This window comes from Eschrichtius robustus, chromosome 21 (assembly GCF_028021215.1).
Source record: "Eschrichtius robustus isolate mEscRob2 chromosome 21, mEscRob2.pri, whole genome shotgun sequence".
Classification (NCBI taxonomy): Eukaryota; Metazoa; Chordata; class Mammalia; order Artiodactyla; family Eschrichtiidae; genus Eschrichtius; species Eschrichtius robustus.
This window is the reverse complement of record NC_090844.1, coordinates 13,916,125-13,937,147: the sequence shown is the minus strand read 5'-3', so window position 1 is coordinate 13,937,147 and position 21,023 is coordinate 13,916,125. Positions and strand designations below refer to the sequence as shown.

Sequence of the window (21,023 nt, the reverse complement as noted above, 5' to 3'; positions counted from 1 at the left end):
AAGTTAGGCATTGGCTTATGGCATGAATGGCTCCTGTTTGGAGAGCAGTGAAGTTGACATGACTAGATTTTAAAGTACCTTTCATCCTTTGTAACGGTAAAATGAGGTCAGTTTAGGAAGAATCCAGAGGGCGAAACAGAGAGGGTTTAGAAATGCACCACTTCAGATTTTACCACCTAGATTCTGTAGGAAATAATTAGATACATTATTAGAGGGTGTATCCTGGGAAGAAAAACTAATATAAGAGAAAGAAACGGGATAAGGAAGCATTGATGAGCAGAGAAACCTATCAGACCTATTGCTAAACTGATAGCAACATAGGAGGAAATGAAGCAGTACGGTATTCAAGGGGAAGATGCAGACCCTGTTACCCTCGGTAAGAAAGAGGATGCCCACGCTGGGACTAGTGGCTGCTGGCACATCCATTGGCAGCACGTTGTTTGCCTTTGCTGGCAGGCTGCAGCAGACAGGGTTCAGATGGGCAGGCAGGAAATCTCAGATACCCTTGGCCCACCACCAGATACTACCGAAGGTTTGAGAAAAGCTCAAATCAACAGAGGCACCAGACTCACGTGAAGAACCTAATGCCTGAAACAGTGTTAAAGGAGCAAGCTCAACGATTTTAGAGAGGATCTGCAAGGACAGAACTATTTTCACTCGTAAAGCGAAGGCATGATTTGCTTTTCACTTTTTCCTGTCACGTGTGGAGTTTTCCAGGGGCTACATGACAATGACAGCACAACAGAGTGAGTGCAGAAGCAGATATGAGAATCCAGCTGTCTTCTATTAAGGCAGGCATTAAAATATTTGCAGAAATGTTCAACTCTGCTACTCTTGTCACTAAACTTCTTTTTTATAAAAATGTGATGTTCACATATAACTGGTTTAATGTTATTTTCAGACGAATTAATAAATATCTTTAAATTTTTTTCCTTTTAATTTCTAACATGATAAATATTGATAACTGTAACCCACAAAAACATTCTTTGGGGTCCCCAATAATCTTTAGATGTAATGAAAGGGTCCTGAGACCAAGAAGTTTAAGAACTTCTATTCTAGAAGAATGGAATTAGAATATAGCATTTGTAGTCTATTAGAGAAAAAAAAATTTATCATCGTCAGTCTTCCAAAAGGGGGAAAAATGGGGAAAAAAGAAGAAATAACAAAAAAAGCATTTTTTAAAGAAATAAAATTGTGAGAAAAGAGATCAAACAATATAAGTAAATGGTTTTATCAGAAGATAATATCAGAGGGGGTTAAAATTTTTTAATCAAATCCAACCTGCAAAGATATTTAAAATAGCATAGGAGGAATGAAAATAAAGGCTTGAAAAAGATATGCCAAACAGGTAACAAGGAGAAAATAGAAATATCAATCTTAGTCGTACACAAAATAGAATTCAGGATGTGAAAATTACTGAAAGGGACAAGAGTGTTTTACATTAATAAACTGACCAAATATACTAAAAAGATTTAATAGCCATTGATTTAAAATGTATAATAAAAGCAAAACAGAACTAGATGATCAAATTGACAAAGCCATAATCACTGTGGAAGAAGTTGGTTAGACCAAATCAGTTAGACCAAAAAAATAAATAAATAAATAAACTACCTGCTTGTAGACTGCTCTTGGCCGTGGGTATTTTGTTTGTCTATCACACAAAAAATTTTTTTAAGTGATGAAATATCGGTTTCTGTTGCTACATAACAAATTACCCCAACATTTAGGGTATGGAGAGACTCAAAGGCAGGAGTGACTTGACAGCTGGGGGTCTGGAATCATCTGAGTGCTGGTTTACTCACACGTCAGATATCTGGGCTTGGGGTGACTTGAAGACCAGGACTGCTGAGCAGAGGACCCACGTGTGGCCTCTCCCCGTGGCCTGGCTTCTTCACATACCACAGCCTCAGCGCAGCTGGCTCAGGGCTCCAAGGACAGTGTTCCAGGAAACAAGGCACAAACCTCATCACCTTTTATGACCTAGCCTCGGAAGTCACATAGCATCATTTCTTCCATTTTCTATTGGTTTAAATGGTTATAAACCTTCCCAGGGCATAGACCCTCCTTCTTAATGGGAGGAGTGCCAAATAACATGGACACGTTTCAAAACCTCTTCAGTCCAGCCTCTGGCCGTACATTGATTTACATTCCTCCCCAGTGCAAAAATATGTTCCCCCTTTCCAAAGATCCCTCCAACCTGGAGATTCAGGGTTTAAATCGAGTCCAGGTGCAGCTGTGGCTCCTCGGGCGTGGTTCCTCGGTTATAGCTCGAGTACTTTGAAAACCTTCTGCTGGGAGAGACTAGGAAGCTGAAGTAGTAGTTATACTTTTGAACCCCAGAAGTCCTGACTCTTATATTCTCTTTAAATTTTGCTTGAAAAGTGACCAATTCCATTTTTTAAAATTAATTTATTTATTTATGTATTTATTTATTTATTTTTCGCTCTGTTGGGTCTTCGTTGCTGCGCGCGGGCTTTCTCTACTTGAGGCAAGCAGGGGCTACTCTTCGTTGCGATGCGCAGGCTTCTCATTGCGGTGGCTTCTCTTGTTGTGGAGCACGGGCTCTAGGCGTGTGGGCTTCAGTAGTTGTGGCTCGCAGGCTTCAGTAGTTGTGGCTCGCAGGCTCTAGAGCACGGGCTCAGTAGTGGTGGCACACGGGCTTAGTTGCTCCATGGCATGTGGGATCTTCCCGGACCAGGGCTCGGACCCTTGTCCCCTCCATTGGCAGGAGGATTCTTAACCACTGTGCCACTAGGGAAGCCCCCCAATTCCTTTTTCTAGTTCATCTCTTTCTATCCTGTCTTATTATTGTGGTAAAATAAACCATTGATACTTCCAGGATGCTGGAATCCTTGTGCTTGGGCCCCTGGGCCAGCCAATAAGGGGGGGTGGCCTGTGTCTGTCTCCATTTTTGCCGAGCCTTGGGCTGTATTGTGTTGGTCCACGCCATCACAGGCCTGCCGAGATGCAAAGGAAGGAGACCGGAAGAATGTCACAGAAGTTCTCATCTGACAAGATGTTCATAAAGAAGACAAAAGTTTAGTAAATTTAGTTATTATTCCTTGAATTGTCACCTCTCAGTTATAAGAGTTGGATTTTTTTTAAACCTTTAAAAATCATTTTAAAAAGCAAATATCATTGGTTTTTTTAAATAGGGATCATGAATATGCCTACAGGATGGATTTTTTTTTAAGGACTAATATTATGTGAATAAGGACTTAATATGGCTTGGGATAAATTTTCCATTAATAGCATTACACATAGAATTTTTAAATGCTGTCTGTATCTCAGTTAGCTTAGGTGCAAGTTAAGCTGGTACTTCCAGTAAATGGTGTTAGATGAGTCAAGAAGTGGCTCTAGCTATGATGGACATATTGAAATACTGTAAAGAGTTTGAGCAAAATTGTTTCATTAAAGAAAATTAGGAAAAAGCAATATTTCTTAAATGTGTGACTTTAAATATGTACAATTTATATAAATATGTTTGTATCCCTGAAAGTTTATTCAAATTAACTTTTTTTAGATCTTAATTGGAAAGTCAATGGATTATATATTGGAGGTTGCTTTGTACTAAAGCACATAGCAGCCACTTTAGAAAAATGTGCTAGTGATGCCTGGTGTCAGTAAATAACATCCAACATATACTTTTCCATCAAGGAGAGTTAGAATGCTATCTTTTTAAATGAATTAGACTGAAATTCTTCCTTTATTTTTTAGCTATTTCCTTCTTTTACTTTTAAAACCTTTTTTTAAATGACATTAGGAAAATAGCTTACTTTTAATTCCCTCTAGAATTTAATTTTAAAGGCTCTCATAAATGGCTAAATTAATCTAGAAACCTTATTAAATTCTAAAAAATGGATATTTCTTGGAAGAAGATACTTCAATTATATATAGTACAAATATATCTTTTTATTTTATTTATTTTTTATACAGCAGGTCCTCATTAGTTATCTAATTTATACATATTAGTGTATACATGTCAATCCCAATCTCCCAGTTCATTCCCCCCCCCAACGCCCCCCACTTTCCCCCTTTGGTGTCCATACATTTGTTCTCTACATCTGTGTCTCTATTTCTGCCTTGAAGACCGGTTCATCTGTACCATTTTTCTAGATTCCACATATATGCATTAATATATGATATTTGTTTTTCTCTTTCTGACTTACTTCACTCTGTATGACAGTCTCTAGGTCCATCCACGTCTCTACAAATGACCCAATTTCGTTCCTTTTTATGGCTGAGTAATATTCCATTGTATATACATACCACATCTTCTTTCTCCATTCATCTGTCAAAGGGCATTTAGGTTGCTACCATGACCTGGCTATTGTAAATAGTGCTGCAGTGGACATTGGGGTGCATGTGTCTTTTTGAAGTATGGTTTTCTCTGGGTGTATACCCAGTAGTGGGATTGCTGGGTCATATGGTAATTCTATTTTTAGTTTTTTAAGGAACCTCCATACGGTTCTCCATAGTGGCTGTATCAATTTACATTCCCACCAATAGTGCAAGAGGGTTCCCTTTTCTCCACACCCTCTCCAGCATTTGTTGTTTGTAGATTTTCTGGTGATGCCCATTCTAACCGATGTGAGGTGATACCTCATTGTAGTTTTGATTTGCATTTATCTAATAATTAATGATGTTGAGCATCTTTTCATGGGCCTCTTGGCCATCTGTATGTCTTCTTTGGAGAAATGTCTATTTAGGTCTTCTGCCCATTTTTTGATTGGGTTGTTTGTTTTTTTAATATTGAGCTTCATGAGCTGTTTATATATTTTGGAGATTAATCCTTTGTCTGTTGATTCGTTTGCAAATATTTTCTCCCATTCTGAGGGTTGTCTTTTCATCTTTTTAGTGTCCGGTCTTACATTTAGGTCTTTAATCCATTTTGAGTTTATTTTTGAGTATGGTATTAGGGAGTGTTCTAATTTCATTCTTTTACATGTAGCTGTCCAGTTTTCCCAGCACCGCTTATTGAAGAGACTGTCTTTTCTCCCTTGTATATCCTTGCCTCCTAGTTGACCATGGGTGCGTGGGTTTATCTCTGGGCTTTCTATCCTGTTCCATTGATCTATATTTCTGTTTTTGTGCCAGTACCATATTGTCTTGATTACTGTAGCTTTGTCGTATAGTCTGAAGTCAGGGAGTCTGATTCCTCCAGCTCCATTTTTTTTCCCTCAAGATTGCTTTGGCTATTCGAGGTCTTTTGTGTCTCCATACAAATTTTAAGATTTTTTTTTCTAGTTCTGTAAAAAAAAATGCCATTGGTAATTTGATGGGGATTCCATTAAATCTGTAGATTGCTTTGGGTAGTATAGTCATTTTCACAATATTGATTCTTCCAATCCTAGAACATGGTATTTCTCTCCATCTGTGTGTGTCAACTTTGATTTCTTTCATCAGTGACTTACAGTTTTCTGAGTACAGGTCTTTTACCTCCTTAGGTAGGTTTATTCCTAGGTATTTTATTCTTTTTGTTGCAATGGTGAATGGGATTGTTTCCTTACTTTCTCTTTCTGATTTTTCATTGTTAGTGTGTAGGAATGCAAGAGATTTCTGTGCATTAATTTTGTATCCTGCAACTTTACCAAATTCATTGATTAGCTCTAGTAGTTTTTTGGTGGCATCTTTAGGATTCTCTATGTATAGTATCATGTCATCTGCAAACAGTGACAGTTTTACTTCTTCTTTTCCAGTTTGGATTCCTTTTATTTCTTTTTCTTCTCTGATTGCCATGGCTAGGACTTCCAAACCTATGTTGAATAATAGTGGTGAGAGTGGACATCCTTGTCTCGTTCCTGATCTTAGAGGAAATGCTTTCAGATTTTCACCATTGAGAATGATGTTTTCTGTGGGTTTGTCGTATATGGCCTTTATTATGTTGAGGTAGGTTCCCTCTGTGCCCATTTTCTAGAGAATTTTTATCATAAATGGGTGTTGAATTTTGTCAAAAGCTTTTTCTGCATCTATTGAGATGATCATGTGGTTTTTATTCTTCAATTCATTAATATGGTGTATCACATTGATTGATTTGCATATATTGAAGAATCCTTGCATCCCTGGGATAAATCCCACTTGATCATGGTGTATGATCCTTTTAATGTGTTGTTGGATTCTGTTTGCTAGTATTTTGTTGAGGATTTGTGCATCTATATTCATCAGTGATATTGGTCTGTAATTTTCTTTTTTTGTAGTGTCTTTGTCTGGTTTTGGTATCAAGGTGATGGTGGCCTCGTAGAATGAGTTTGAGAGTGTTCCTTCTTCTGCAGTTTCTTGGAAGAGTTTGAGAAGGATGGGTGTTAGCTCTTCTCTAAATGTTTGATAGAATTCACCTGTAAAGCTATCTGGTCCTGGACTTTTGTTTATTGGAAGATTTTTAATCACAGCTTCAATTTAATTGCTTGTGATTGGTCTGTTCATATTTTCTCTTTCTTCCTGGTACAGTCTTGGAAGGTTATACCTTTCTAAGAATTTGTCCATTTCTTCCAGGTTGTCCATTTTATTGGCATAGAGTTGCTTGTAGTAGTCTCTTATGATGCTTTGTATTTCAGTAATTCAGTCTCCACATTGTGTATTGTGATATCTTTATATGAGAGGAAAAAATGGCTTGGACCTGTGTATCATATGTGACTTTGAAATGAACACCTTGAATAGCACTAATTTTTATTTGTAACGTTTTTCTATAACAAAACGAGTAGCACTAGAAAAATAGGTTTTATTTTGTAAACAATCAACTGTGACCTCAGACATTCTCTGGTTAATATTTTAGTAAGCTCGCAGCCAGTTCTTCCAAGATCATGTATGAGGGGTGGTGCATGATGAGATTTAAATTGGCATAAAGCTGCATGCTTTGTCTAGCTCTGATTTAGTTTTTTAATATAGTGTGCCAATTTTGTGACTGTAATCATGTGAAAGTCCTGCTGAAATGAAAAATTATGTCTGACCCCCAGATCAAAGAATTTATGTTAAAATAAAGTGTGAATAAATCTAAAAACAAAAAACAAAAAAAGCTGAATTCTCTTAGCTTTTGCTTGTCTGTAAAGCTTTTTTTGTTTTGTTTTTCTTCTCTCTTTTTCTTTTTTAATTTTATTTAAAAAACCTTTGGTGCAATATTAAAAAGCAATACAGCCAGCTGGAGTGACAATGAACAGAAAGATATGGGAGGGGTAGGGAAGATCCAGGGACCCCCTCCCAGCTGCTCCCAGGGGCTGGAGGCCAGGGACAGGCTGCATTGGGTCTCTGTTGCTGCGCATGGGCTTTCTCTAGTTGCGGTGAGCAGGGGCTACTCTTCGTTGCGGTGTGCAGGCTTCTCACTGCGGTGGCTCCTCTCTTTGCCGAGCACGGACTCTAGGCACACGGGCTGCAGTAGTTGTGGCTTGTGGGCTCTAGAGCGCAGGTTCAGTAGTTGCGGCGCATGGGCTTAGTTGCTCTGCGGCATGTGGGATCTTCCCGGACCAGGGATCGAACCCGTGTCCCATGCATTGGCAGGTGGATTCTTAACCACTGTGCCACCAGGGAAGCCCTGATTTTATTGATTTGAGTCCTCTCCCTTGAATCTTTTCTTGATGAGTCTGGCTAAAGGTTTATCCATTTTTTTTATCTTCTCAAAGAACCACCTTCTGGTTTTATTGACCTTTCCTATTGTTTTCTGTGTTTCTGTTTCATTTATTTCTGCTCTGATCTTTATGATTTCTTTCCCTCTACTATCTTTGGGTTTTGTTTGTTCTTCTTTCTATAGTTCCTTTAGGTGTAAGGTTAGATGGTTTATTTGAGATTTTTCTTGTTTCTTGAGGTAGGCTTGTATTGCTATTAACTTCCCTCTTAGAACTGCTTTTTCTGCATCCCGTAGGTTTTGGATGGTTGTGTTTTTGTTGTCATTTGTCTCTAGGTATTTTTTGATTTCCTCTTTGATTTCTTCAGTGATCTCTTGGTTATTTAGTAATGTTTAGCCTCCACGTGTTTGTGTTTTTTACATTTTTTTCCCTGTAATTGATTTCTAATCTTATAGCGTTGTGGTCGGAAAAGATGCTTGCTATGATTTTAGTTTTCTTAAATTTCCCGAGGCTTGATTTATGACCCAAGATGTGATCTATCCTGGAGAATGTTCCTTGTGCACTTGAGAAGAACGTGTAATCTGCTGTTTTTGGATGGAATGTCCTATAAATATCAATTAAATCTATCTGGTGTATGGTGTCATTTAAAGCTTTTGTTTCCTTATTAATTTTCTGTCTGGATGATCTGTCCATTGGTATAAGTGAGGTGTTAAAGTCCCCCACTATTATTGCATTACTGTCAATTTCCTCTTTTATAGTTGTTAGCATTTGCCTTATTTATTGAGGTGCCCCTGTGTTGGGTGCATATATATTTATAATTTTTATATATTCTTGGATTGATCCCTTGATGATTATGTAGTGTCCTTCCTTGTCTCTTGTAACATTCTTTATTTTAAAGTCTATTTTATCTGATATGAGTATTGCTACTCCAGCTTTCTTTTGATTTCCACTTGTATGGAATATCTTTTTCCATCCCCTTACTTTCAGTCTGTATGTGTCCCTAGGTCTGAAGTGGGTCTCTTGTAGCCAGCATATATACTGGTCTTGTTTTTGTATCCATTCAGCGAGCCTGTGTCTTTTGGTTGGAGCATTTAATCCATTCACATTTAAGGTAATTAATTATTGATATGTATGTTCCTGTGACCATTTTCTGAATTGTTTTGTGTTTGTTTTTGTAGGTCCTTTTCTCCTCTTGTGTTTCCCGCTTAGAGAAGTTCCTTTAGCATTTGTTGTAGAGCTGGTTTGGTGGTGCTGAGTCCTCTTAGCTTTTGCTTGTTTGTAAAGCTTTTGATTTCTCCATCAAATCTGAATGAGATCCTTGCCGGGTAGAGTATTGTTGGTTGTAGGTTCTTCCCTTTCACCTCTTTAAATATATCATGCCACTCCCTTCTGGCTTGTAGAGTTTCTGCTGAGAAATCAGCTGTTAACCTTATGAGAGTTCCCTTGTATGTTATTTGTCATTTTTCCCTTGTTGCTTTTAATAATTTTGCTTTGTCTTTAACTTTTGTCAGTTTGCTTACTGTGTGTCTCGGCATGTTTCTCCTTGGGTTTATCCTGCCTGGGACTCTCTGCGCTTCCTGGACTTGGGTGGCTATTTCCTTTCCCATGTGAGGAAAATTTTCAACTATAATCTCTTCACCTATTTTCTCGGGTCCTTTCTCTCTCTCTTCTCCTTCTGGGACCCCTCTAGTGAGAATGTTGTTGCGTTTAATGTTGTCCCAGAGGTCTCTTAGGCTGTCTTCATTTCTTTTCATTCTTTTTTCTCTATTCTGTTCTGCAGCAGTGATTTCCACCATTCTGTCTTCCAGGTCACTTATCTGTTCTTCTGCCTCAGTTATTCTGCTATTGATTCCTTTTAGTGTATTTTTCATTTCAGTTATTGTATTGTTCATCTCTGTTTGTTCTTTAATTCTTCTAGGTGTTTGTTCTTTAATTCTTCTGGGTCTTTGTTAAACATTTCTTGAATCTTTTTGATCTTTGCCTCCATTCTTTTTCTGAGGTCCTGGATCATCTTCACTATCATCATTCTGAATCCTTTTTCTGGAAAGTTGCCTATCGCAACTTCATTTAGTTGATTTTCTGGGGTTTTATCTTGTTCCTTCATCTGGTGCATAGTCCTCTGCCTTTTCACTTTGTCTATCTTTCTGTGAAGTAGTTTTCGTTCCACAGGCTGCAGGATTGTAGTTCTTGTTGCTCCTGCTGTCTGCCCTCTGGTGGATGAGTCTGTCTAAGAGGATTGGGCAAGTTTCCTGATGGGAGGGACTGGTGGTGGGTAGAGCTGGGTGTTGCTCTGGTGGGCAGAGCTCAGTAAAACTTTAATCTGCTTGTCTGCTGATGGGTGGGGCTGGGTTCCCTCCCTGTTGGTTGTTTGGCCTGAGGCGACCCAGCCCTGGAGCCTATGGGCTCTTTGGTGGGGCTAATGGCAGACTCTGGGAGGGCTCACACCAAGGAGTACTTCCCAGAACTTCTGTTGCCAGTGTCCTTGTCCCCATGGTGAGCCACAGCCACCCCTGCCTCTGCAGGAGACCCTCCAACACTAGCAGGTAGGTCTTTCTCAGTCTCTAGTGGGGTCACTGCTCCTTCTCCCTGGGTCCTGATGTGCACACTACATTGTGTGTGCCCTCCACGAGTGGAGTCTCTGTTTCCCCCAGTCCTGTTGAAGTCCTGCAATCAAATCCCGCTAGCCTTCACAGTCTGATTCTCTGGGAATTCCTCCTCCTGTTGCCAGACCTGCGGGTTGGGTTGGGAAGCCTGACGTGGGGCTCAGAACCTTCACTCCAGTGGGTGGACTTCTGCGGTATAATTGTTCTGCAGTTTGTGAGTCACCCACCCAGCGGTTATGGGATTTGATTTGATTTGATTTGATTGTGATTGCGGCCCTCCTACCATCTCATTGCAGCTTCTCGTTTGTCTTTGGATGTGGGGTATCTTTTTTGTTGAGTTCCAGTGTCTTCCTGTTGATGATTGTTCAGCAGTCAGTTGTGATTCCAGTGCTCTCGCAAGAGGGAGTGAGGGCACATCCTTCTACTCCGCCATCTTGAACCCCATGTATATCTTTCTAAATGGGTTCCTATTCAGGTTTTGTCATTAGTGTGGTATGGTTTTCAACAAATTATCAACCACTGATTTCCTAATTTTTCCTGTCAGGAAACCACTGTTAATCTTTTTTTTTAAAGTTTCTGTAATCTTTGATAGTGTTCAGTTTAAGCGTTGGGAGGTAGATTTAGTTTTTGTGAATTTGCTCAAAGGATTTAACTTTTTTGCACCAGTCACATTTTTAAATGGAGTTTAAAATGCCTCTTTGCCTTTGCACTGTGCTTTTAACAGCATAAAATACTAAGGAAGTAAAAGAGCTTACATAAAGGTATGCTCTAATAAAAACAAATAATGGTTACTCTAAAAAAATATTGTTAAAACAAATGTACCATTCTGTTAATCTGATATAATGTATTCATTTTTAGCACAGACTTAAGCCAAAACACTGAGCCAGCTTAATATTTTTAGAAACTTCTGACAAATGTTTAGTAATAATTGTGACTTACTGAATATTGTTATAATAATGAAAATATAAGAATTTAGCATGTTGATAAAAGTTTCATTTGATAATCATAGTATGCAAAATATTTTTCTTTGTTAAAAACTCCTTTTATATAATGTATTTATTTGGCTTTTGCTTAGTCAGGAATAAAAGTTTGACTTTTATAATACAAGTATTTGTTTTAATGCCAATATTAAGATCATAAATCTTGTGTAGTAAAATATTTTCAGGTTAAGTTGAAGGTTTCAGAATATTCTGTGTTTGCTTTTGCCATTTTCTGGCCGTTGTTTGCATTGCTGAGGACATTTTATTTTTTGAAGTATACCCTCCAACCAACAAAAACCATCTCAACTAAGTATTGTGTCAGTGCACTCCACCAGAGGTTTCTAACTTTTAAACTGCCTTAGGAGAACATAAAATGAATGTGACAAAGGCATTTTCCATAAATTATACCGGCAGCATACAACCAGTGCCATGTACATTTCTCATTAAAATATTTTCATGGTTTTATGTTAGCATTTTATTCCCAAAGAAACCAACGAGCATAAAACTCTAAGCTGCCTCTGAATTTTTTTCTACCCAACTGTAGCCTGGATGTCATTGGCATTATTTCATACATCCCTTTTCATGAATTAATGTAGTTTCCATTTATAGGAGCTAAAGCATATACTATCATATTTCTGTGCTACTTTCTTTAGCCATTTTCCCCTTTTTTGCTCACTTCTGTAGCTTTTCTGCAATTAGATAAAAAGGGACCACAAAAACATCACTTTGATCAGCCTTCAGTAGCACCCAGGAAAAACTACTCTTTCACAAGAGAGGAGGTGAGACAGATTGATCGGGAAAATCAGAGGCTTTTGAAGGAACTGTCGAGACAGGCTGAAAAACCAGGAAGCAAAAGTACGATTCCAAGAAGATCGACTGGTCCTCCCCCTAAGTTATATCATAGTGCTCTCAACAGACAGAGAGAACAACAAAGGATTGAAAGAGAAAATTTGGTAAGTAACTGAGATTTTTTTAGTCATCAGAGAAAATGCATTTGTACTGATTTGTTAGCCCAACTTTCAGGAAACCCAATACAGCGAAATTTTCTAACTTAAATTATATAAAAGTAGGAATAGATATGTATAGCCTGAAATACATGATGAGCTATGAGCCTGGAAGGTACAATGTGTGCTTTTTTATCCAGGAAACTATATTTTAAGGGAATATTAAATGAAAATACTGAAAGCTCCATTATTTATTTGACTATATCTGTGAAATCACTATAGTAGTATAGGAAATGGTGTCCAAGGGTGAGATACATCTCTCTTCTGGAGAGCTAAATCTATTTCACTTCATTCTATCCTCGAAAGCTAAAATAATTTATATATCATTTATTTTAAATAATAAATACATTCTCAGAGAGGTCAAATTTGTTGCCCTGCTGCTTGAATGTATGAAAGACATTGACTGTTAAAAACCATGTAAGTACCCTTTGATGTCCTAAGGAATACATATGGAAACTGTTGAAAATCTTCACATTAAAAACTATTTATTCATAGCATATCATTTTCTTTATAAAATGCAATTCATAGTAATTGCTCATATTTATTGAGCTCTTTAATGCTGGGCATTGTTCTAAGTGTCTTCTAAATATTAGCTTATTGAATCCTGACAATAATTCTTTCAGGTAGGTACTTTATTTTTATCCACATCTTACAAATGGAATAATTGAGACCTAAAAGGGTTAAATAATTAACCCATGGACAAGGAGCTGGTAAGGAAGTGGCTAAGCCAAGATTTTAAACCCAGGTAGCATCTTAAACTAAAATTAGACCCTTAATGAGCACATACATTCGGAGCTAAAATAATTGGTAAAGCTATTATTAAAATTACTAGAATAATTCACAGAATTCACCCTCATTATGTTTCATCATCAGTACAGTTCTGTTTAACTATGTACTTAACCTGAACTTGCAAGAGTAACAACTCTTGTGAATTTCTTTGTCACCATCACTAGCACCAGGAGTTGGCCAGCTGGGTTGGTATATTTACAAAAATAGTAAACTCTTGGGCCCTTCAGGAGAGTCACCCTGAATGTGGCAGGAAGTAGGTAACAACAAAACAAGTTGAAGTGAGGTTGGTGGGTAGTGAGCTACATAACTTCCTGCATGTCACTCTGGCAGTTTCAAGATTCATTCATGATTTAAGAAAATTTGGAATTAGTGTGTGTCACGAACATCTGGTTTTACCTTATTTTCACTCTCCCACATGGCTCTGGAGTCTGTTTTGTTTATTTAACAGGCAGTTGCATAGTGCATACTGTTTTACAATTTTAGGTCATTTAATCCTCGTAGCAACCTAACGACAGAGTTACTGTTGTTGTGGAGGAGAAAATGAGACACTGAGTAGGGCGCAGGGACTTCCTTAAGGTTAAACAGCTAGCAGGTGGCAGAATCATGTCCCGGTTACCTAGCTTTGGGGTTACTTTTTTTAAACAGCTTTTTTGAGATATGATTCACATACCATACTCATTTAAAGTGTACAATTCATAAGTTGTAGTAAAATAGTTGTAGTAAAATATACGTAACATAAAATTTGCCATTTTGTTTTTAAGTGATTGATTCAGTGGCATTAATTACATTCACAATGTTGTGCAACCATCACTACTACTTATTTCCAAAACTTTTTTGATCACTCCATACAGAAACTCTGTACCAAACAGTAACACTCTGTTCTCCCTTCTCCTCAGCCCTTGGTAACCTCTAATCTACCTTCTGTCTATAAAGTTGCCTATTCTAGATATTTCATATAAGTGGAATAATAGAATATTTGTCATTTTGTGTCTGGCTTATTTCGCTTATTAGCATGTTTTCGAGGTTCATCCATGTTGTAGCCTGTATCAGAACTTCATTCCTTTTTGTGGCTGAATAATATTCCGTATATGTATGTGCCGCATTTTGATTCCCCATTCATCTGATGGTGGACGCTTGGGTTGTTTCCACATTTTGGCTATTGTGAGTAATGCTGCACGGCACACTGACTACAAGTATCTGTTCAGGTCCCTGCTTTCAGTTCCTTTGGGTGCATACCTAAGAGTGGAATTGCTGGGTCATATGGTAATTCTGTGTTTATCTTTTTGAGGAACTTGGGTTTACTTTTGAGAAGCTGAAGCCATAATGGCTAGTGGCTTTACTAGTACGAACAGGATGAAAACCGTTAAGCAGCTTCTGTTTACAGCTTTTATCGTCTGCCATATCAATTGTACATCTCAGCTGTTTTAATAAACAGTGGAAAATTACCACTATTTTATTCTTTTTACTTTGTATGCTTAGTAATATGTATATGTGAGCAATATTTTTCTCCATTTCATAGTAAGGTCTTATTTGTTATACTCTAGGACAGTAGAATATAATGTGAACCACATGTACAATTTAAATTTTTCTAGTAGCCACATTAGAAAGGTCAAAGAAACAGGTGAAATCATTCTGCTATAATATTTTAACTGACTAAATCAAAAATATTACATTTTAACATGTAATCAATATAAAAAATTGATGTTTTACCTTTTTTTGGTACTAAGTCTTTGAAATCTGTTGTATATTTTATACTTAGAGCACATCTCAATTTGGACTAGCCACGTTTTAAATGCTCTGTAGCTACATGTGGCTTGTGGCCTTGGGCAGTGCAGCTCTGAAACAAAAGCTTAATTCATAAGAAGTGGAAAAAGTAGCTTAAAGCTAAACAGGAAAATAAACATAATTTATTATAAAATATCATTACGTTATTGTAAGGAAAAGTAATCTTCCAGATTTATGCTTAACTCTTCATCGTCTATACCAAAATAAAACTAATTCTATACCTTTTAAAATTTTTTCTTGGCTATTCCTTTGTGTTTATTCTTCATAATAACTGATTTTTTTCTTTATAAAAAGTTTTTTTATTAAATTTTTGTTGGAATTGTGTTGACTTTACATTTTAATTGCAGAGTGTTTGGCACTCTTAAAATATTACCTTCCTATCTAGAAATATGGTATGTCTTTCCATTTACTCAAGCCTTCTTATACTCTACCTTAGTAAGGTTTTATAGTTTTCTTTAAAACTATATATTTTTATGCTAGTGCCATGAAATTTTTCATTACATTTTCTAATTGGTTACTTTTGTAAACCATCACTTTTTGTATATTTATTATATAAGCAGCCACCTACCAAATCCCTATTTAGAGCCACATTGGCTCTAATAGTTCCTCAGTGTGAGATGATATACTTTTAACCTGTTTGCTAAACTGTTCGTAGTCAAAACACACGTGCATGGGTACAGACATGCTCACACAGCACTTTTGTGTCAGGTGTACTGCACAAGCAGGGTCCATTACTTTATAATTTTCATGATTTATAATCCTTCATTTGCTCCATCTCCAATGATAGAGGCCAGTTCAGGTGGCTAACAGGCATGATGACTAAAGCAGTTCTGTTCCAGTACTCTCAAATTAGTTCCTTAGTATTCCAGAGCTGTTAGACTTGAGACAAAGTAGTGCTGTGCAGAAGAGGTAGAAAAGGAGAGCCCTCTATCCAGTAGAGGGCGTGCTTGCTACATATAGACTCAATTATATTAGAACTTCATTATTTCAAAAGGGAACAAACTTTTTAATTCATGAATTTTGAAATATTCTTGTTAAACCATGTCTCTTTATATTCATTTGGACATAATATGAATTCTGTTTTCATGAAAGAGTGCAAGAATAACTTTAGCAGAAGGAGAAGGGGTCAGTGAGGATACTTATAGTTTCACCTTACTCTAAAAGTAATGAGGCTATTTCATGCTCTTAAATGTATGTATGTCAGTTTCCTGAGCTGTGAAAAGGGGGTGGGGAGAGGAGTAATTGAATAAAGTAAACCATAATCTTTCCACTCAGGAGTTACTGTGTTAAAATATTTTTAAAGTAAAAGTAATGCATGTGTGGGGTTGGCCAAAAAGTTTGTTCGGGCTTTCGTAACACAGACAACCCGAACAAACTTTTTGGCCAACCCAATGTAAATTTATAAAATTCAAACCAGTCTTAGAAACATTAAATGAGCAATAAAATCCTTCTTCCCTCTTCTGTTCTTTGTCTGCTGGTTTAGGGAGGTAATTTTAGATAGATGTGAAAACTATTAGAGAGAGAGTGACATGTTGTCACAAAGATGAAGGTTTATAGCAAATCTCATACCAAGTATGAGTATCATCTGTGGATTAGTCAGTACCTTTGTTCCAAGGTCTTGAAATAATTTACAGTTCACTCACTCTGGTCTTCCTCCTCTGCTTATTGTCTATTATCTCCTTCCATAGAAGAAAGCAAGCTAATGATAACTGAATACGACTCCAGCTATAGACAAATATGTAGAACAGTCCTGATTGTCCCAGACTGTAGGACACTTGTTACTCTTTAATGTCCTTTGGGGTCTTTGCTTTTTCACTTTAGAAACAATAAAAGCAACTCTCCTCTGCCGACAGCTGCAGAAATCATTAACTCACTGTTTGTCCATTCATTCGTTTTAACCTTTCTACCTCAGAAGACAGGATTCAGGCTGGGTTAATTTTCTTTCGAAAAAGAGTGATACTTCCTACATAGAACAGAGATATTTGAACAAACTGTTTGGATTCATTATTAGAATCTGATTTGAGTAGCAGTTCTAAGATTTTGTAAACCATAAATGGGAATATAAGTAACCATTCTTACATTTTTCAATCCATTAAACAGATATTTGTTTAATGTCTGCTATGAGCTATGTAAGAAACTGGAATGGATGAGTATAATTTTTGTGACTTTCTGTCTGAATTTAAAAAAAAAAAAATCCCACAAGGACTCAGAGGCAAAGAATATACAAATCAATTTTCACTGCAAAGTAAAGGAGCTGTTACAGTGGAGGATTACTGGACTGAATGTCAATATTATGACATAGTATGAGTGTGTTTCATGTTTGGTAATTGCAATCATCGTTGCTTTTGTTGTGGTCATCCATGTACAATGCTTGGTGTCAGTCTATTTATCTCTTGTAAAAATAAAATACAGTGTGTGTGTGTGGGAAAAAAAAAAAAAAAGAAAAAATATAAAATACTGCCCTGTCATTTAATATATAACTTAGCTATGAAGATAATACTAGAGTGTGTCAAACAACTAGAAAATAATCAAAGCAGTGCTAAGGATAGCAATTAATATTTAATAAGTCCTTACTATATGCCAGGCACTGTTCTGAGCATTTTATATGCATTATCTCACTTAGTACCCTAAACTGACTCTTTGAGTTTTATTTCATTGTTAATATCACTATTAAGTCGTTTGACCAAGGTCACACAATCAATGGCAGAGCAAAGGTTTAAATCCAGGTCTTTCTGGCTAGAAAACTTATATTTTTTTATCACTCAATTACAAGTGTTACAGTATTTTGAGCTATCATTTTTAAGTCTTACTCAGGAGTTGTAAATTGATGACTAGATTGAAATGTATATACTTTTGACTTTAGGGTTTCTACTGTAATCCTTCATCTTTTTATCAGTATATTGTTTCTACAAGTAAGAGCTGTTTGTATATGAAATCATCCCTTTAGCTTTTGCTGAGCTTGTTGTGTTCATGTCGCACACAGATACCTGGCACGGTTCCGTGTGATCTGGATAGCTGAACCAAATCATTGCTCTCTTATTTCCCCAGGTTTCTGCATGTAAACTTGATAAGTGACATATCAGCATTACAGAATGGGTTTACTTTTTGCCTTATTGTTAACTTATTTCAAAATTGATTTTGATCACATTACTTTATATGTTTTATATCTGATAAATAAGCATTGCAATTCTCTTAAAGTTTGTAAAAGAAAAATATACATACAACCAAATGAATAAATTTAGGGACTTAGCAGTTTATCTAAAAAACATTGAGACTTCTACCAGCAAAAAAACAAAATTAGTAGGTAACTGAAAATACCAAGTTTTCTGTGCTGTCCATTCCACCGTGCACAGCTCAATGGGTAGTTAATAGGATAATCAGATAAAACAGCGAATGGTTCTCTACCCAGTAAAACACATTGATGATGTGATATCCAGCAAGTTTCTTACTCAGTTATAAACTGCAGGTGGAGGAGATATATTAGTTGGTAGGTCTTGGCACCTAAATTGTACAGGTTCTCTGTCTACAAAGAGAGAAGGGCAGCATGTTATGATGGAAAGACCGTAGACTTTATAGTCAGGTGGAACCACAGATAAATCCTGACTCTGAACTCAGCAAAGAGAACCGTTACTCTAATTGTGTAAGACTTCACTGAGGAGCTGACTCTTTTCTAGCTTTTGAAGGCTCAGAACTGAAGAAGGGCATTTCATGCAGGAAGGTGAGCTGGCAGGCTGAGTCCTCTGGGTGGGTCCAGCTGCTTCTTCCTGTGTCCCGCGCCTCTGCCGTTCGTCTGCAAGCTCCTTTCATCCTACAGCCCTTGCTCTCCTTTCCTCGATAGCTCTTCCCTGAACATTTTGGCTTCTCTGGAATCGCACAGGAACACTGATAATGGAGCCTCAGAATAGCAGGGCAGGAGGGGGCTGATAACAGTTGAGAACAAGTTCTGGAGACGGTTGGTGGTGGTGAACTGTAGGCTTAAAAATGGTTAGAATGGTAAATCTTATGTGGATTATACCACAATACAAAGAAAAAACTAAGTTGAGGGAGAAGGAAAAAGATTGTCCAGAGAAAACTTGTCCTGTGACTAAACTCCTGAGGCTAACTTTATAATGTGAATCCTAGTGCAGGACAGCATTCTCTTCTCAAATAAAGATCAGCTTGCTACAGAGAAAGTTTAAGTCAATAAAGAAAATAATGAAACACAACCATGGATCAGTTCCCCAATCCATTTGGTCTCCTGAAACATTCCTTTCTCACCGAAGCCTGTGAAAATCAAACAAAAGAAACTCTTTCACCTTCTGATTTGTGAAGGAAGGATTATGAATAAAATTAGGGACATTACACATTAGCCTCTGTTACAGAATCGTTATTAATGCACATACCACGCTACTGGATACTATCTTGCCTTGGCTAGTTGGTTTATACAATCTTTAAAAAGCTTTATGTTCTATATAGTTGATTTCAAACTTCTTAAGAGCAAAAACTTTTTTTTTCCAAACAATTTTATGCAGAATCTTCAATATATAAAACAGACAATACAGAAAGCATCGTTGGGCTGGTAGAAGTTAGGAGTGGGAGACCTGAGAGGGCGGCCCACTTGGCCTTTCCTCAACGTCCTAGGAGCCCTGAGGCACCACTGGAAAGTAAACAGGTTGGCAGTCACTGCTCTGTGCGCATATATAGATAGAACTTATAGTAGCTTAGCGATGTTCACAGTCATTTCTACGGTTGAACACTGGGCTCTTAGCGTTATTGCTCCCGTTATGTCATTTCTATGAGAAAATCAGGTTTAATGTATTTCAGCTTACAGCACCTTTTCTAAGATTGTAACCCGACAAAGAAGAGAGATGTGCCTACAGTCGATTGTTAAAATCATAGCGGTTTTGGTTAGCCATAGGATAGGTGAAAACCCTTGGATTTTCCTGAAAGTACATTATTTGAAATATTTTTTCACAGTGACTTTAAGTCTTTTCTACTTTATTTTGTGAATTTCAGGTTCTAGAAAGTATTCGCCTTTTTAAAGAACTATTGCTATTTATCTAACGTTGGCTTTTAAATTGGTTGTCTTTAAATGAAGGCTTTATTGAAAAGGCTTGAAGCCGTGAAACCAACAGTTGGTATGAAACGCTCAGAACAGCTGATGAATTATCACCGCAACATGGGTCATCTCAGCTCATCCCTGACCTCCAGGCGAGCGAGGTCCACTCTTGGCCAGTACAGCCCGTTACGTAAGCATACTCGAAATTATTTTGTACTTGTTCGTGTCTTTTGTCCTTTTAAAAACATATAACTCCGGTTCTTACGATAGAGTTTTAAAATGCTGACTTCTGGAATGCAATCTGTTGTTTTTCACTGGCATGCTTTGTTTTATTTGTGTTACTTCGTTGATTTCAGGTTTCATTTACAGTGTTCAATGGCAACATAGGAAGGAAACCAGGAGATAAAACAATTGAAAATATCAGTTATCTCTTAGATCATGGAGGAGAGACTTTTACTTTCAATATGTTTATTTAAGGAAGAAATGAACAGATATGCTCTTTAAAAGTTGCTGAAACATTCTCTTTAGCCAGTTAAGAATTTTTAGTAGTATCTTCCAGCCCTAATATGTGCTTTTTCTTCCTCATTGGTAACTAAAAGAAGAATTAGCAATCTGTAGTCATCAGATTAATCCCTCTTAATGCTTAATATACGATCTGTTACATGCCTGGCCGGTAGTGTGTCCCGGAGAACGCAGGTGGGAGTGACCACTGAGTGCTAGGGTGTGTGACGCATGGAAAGGCCAGACCTTTTTCCCTACAGAAGTCTATGCTGTTGGTTCATGTATGTGTTCAAAACTATAAAGTCTGTAGAAGCTAATCCTAAGAGAAAGTTGGAACCGCTTGTAATCTTAGACACTCAAATGACTAGTAATTCCATTCACTCATCCCTCAAGCATCATTTCCTTGGCACAGTTCATGACTAAGAAAGGGTCTTATTCCAGTTACTCACACTTAGTATTATGCCTTGAAAGCAGTAAATTATTTGTTGAATAAATGTATAAATGGTTATACATAGAGATTTTTTTCCCACTTGAATCCTTTGAGAAGCTTTTAAAAACATTTATTCCCACCCCAAATCTATTGAATCAAAATGCCCTAATATAGAGTTTGGGCATGTTTGTTATTCTATTTTTAAGTTCCACGGGGAATTCAGAAGTACATTCCTGGTTGAGAATCAAATTAGACTATTAAAAACACCTGTGAGATAGGGAAGAAAATTTTATTCTGGGCTTCAAGATAGGAGAGGAAGTTTATTAGATGATGATTT

General features: G+C 37.2%; 1 protein-coding gene across 3 annotated transcripts in view; it reads left to right on the top strand.

Moving 5' to 3' along the window:
- Nucleotides 1-21,023, top strand: part of CFAP97 (cilia and flagella associated protein 97) — a 40,853-nt gene that overhangs the window by 16,006 nt on the left and 3,824 nt on the right. For 2 of the 3 annotated variants that reach the window (XM_068532094.1, XM_068532093.1), the window contains exons 3-4: nt 11,824-12,092; nt 19,795-19,945. In XM_068532094.1, the coding sequence (XP_068388195.1) occupies nt 11,824-12,092; nt 19,795-19,945 (420 nt within the window). The remainder of the gene's footprint in view (nt 1-11,823; nt 12,093-19,794; nt 19,946-21,023) is intronic. The other variant, XM_068532095.1, reaches the window with a different exon arrangement.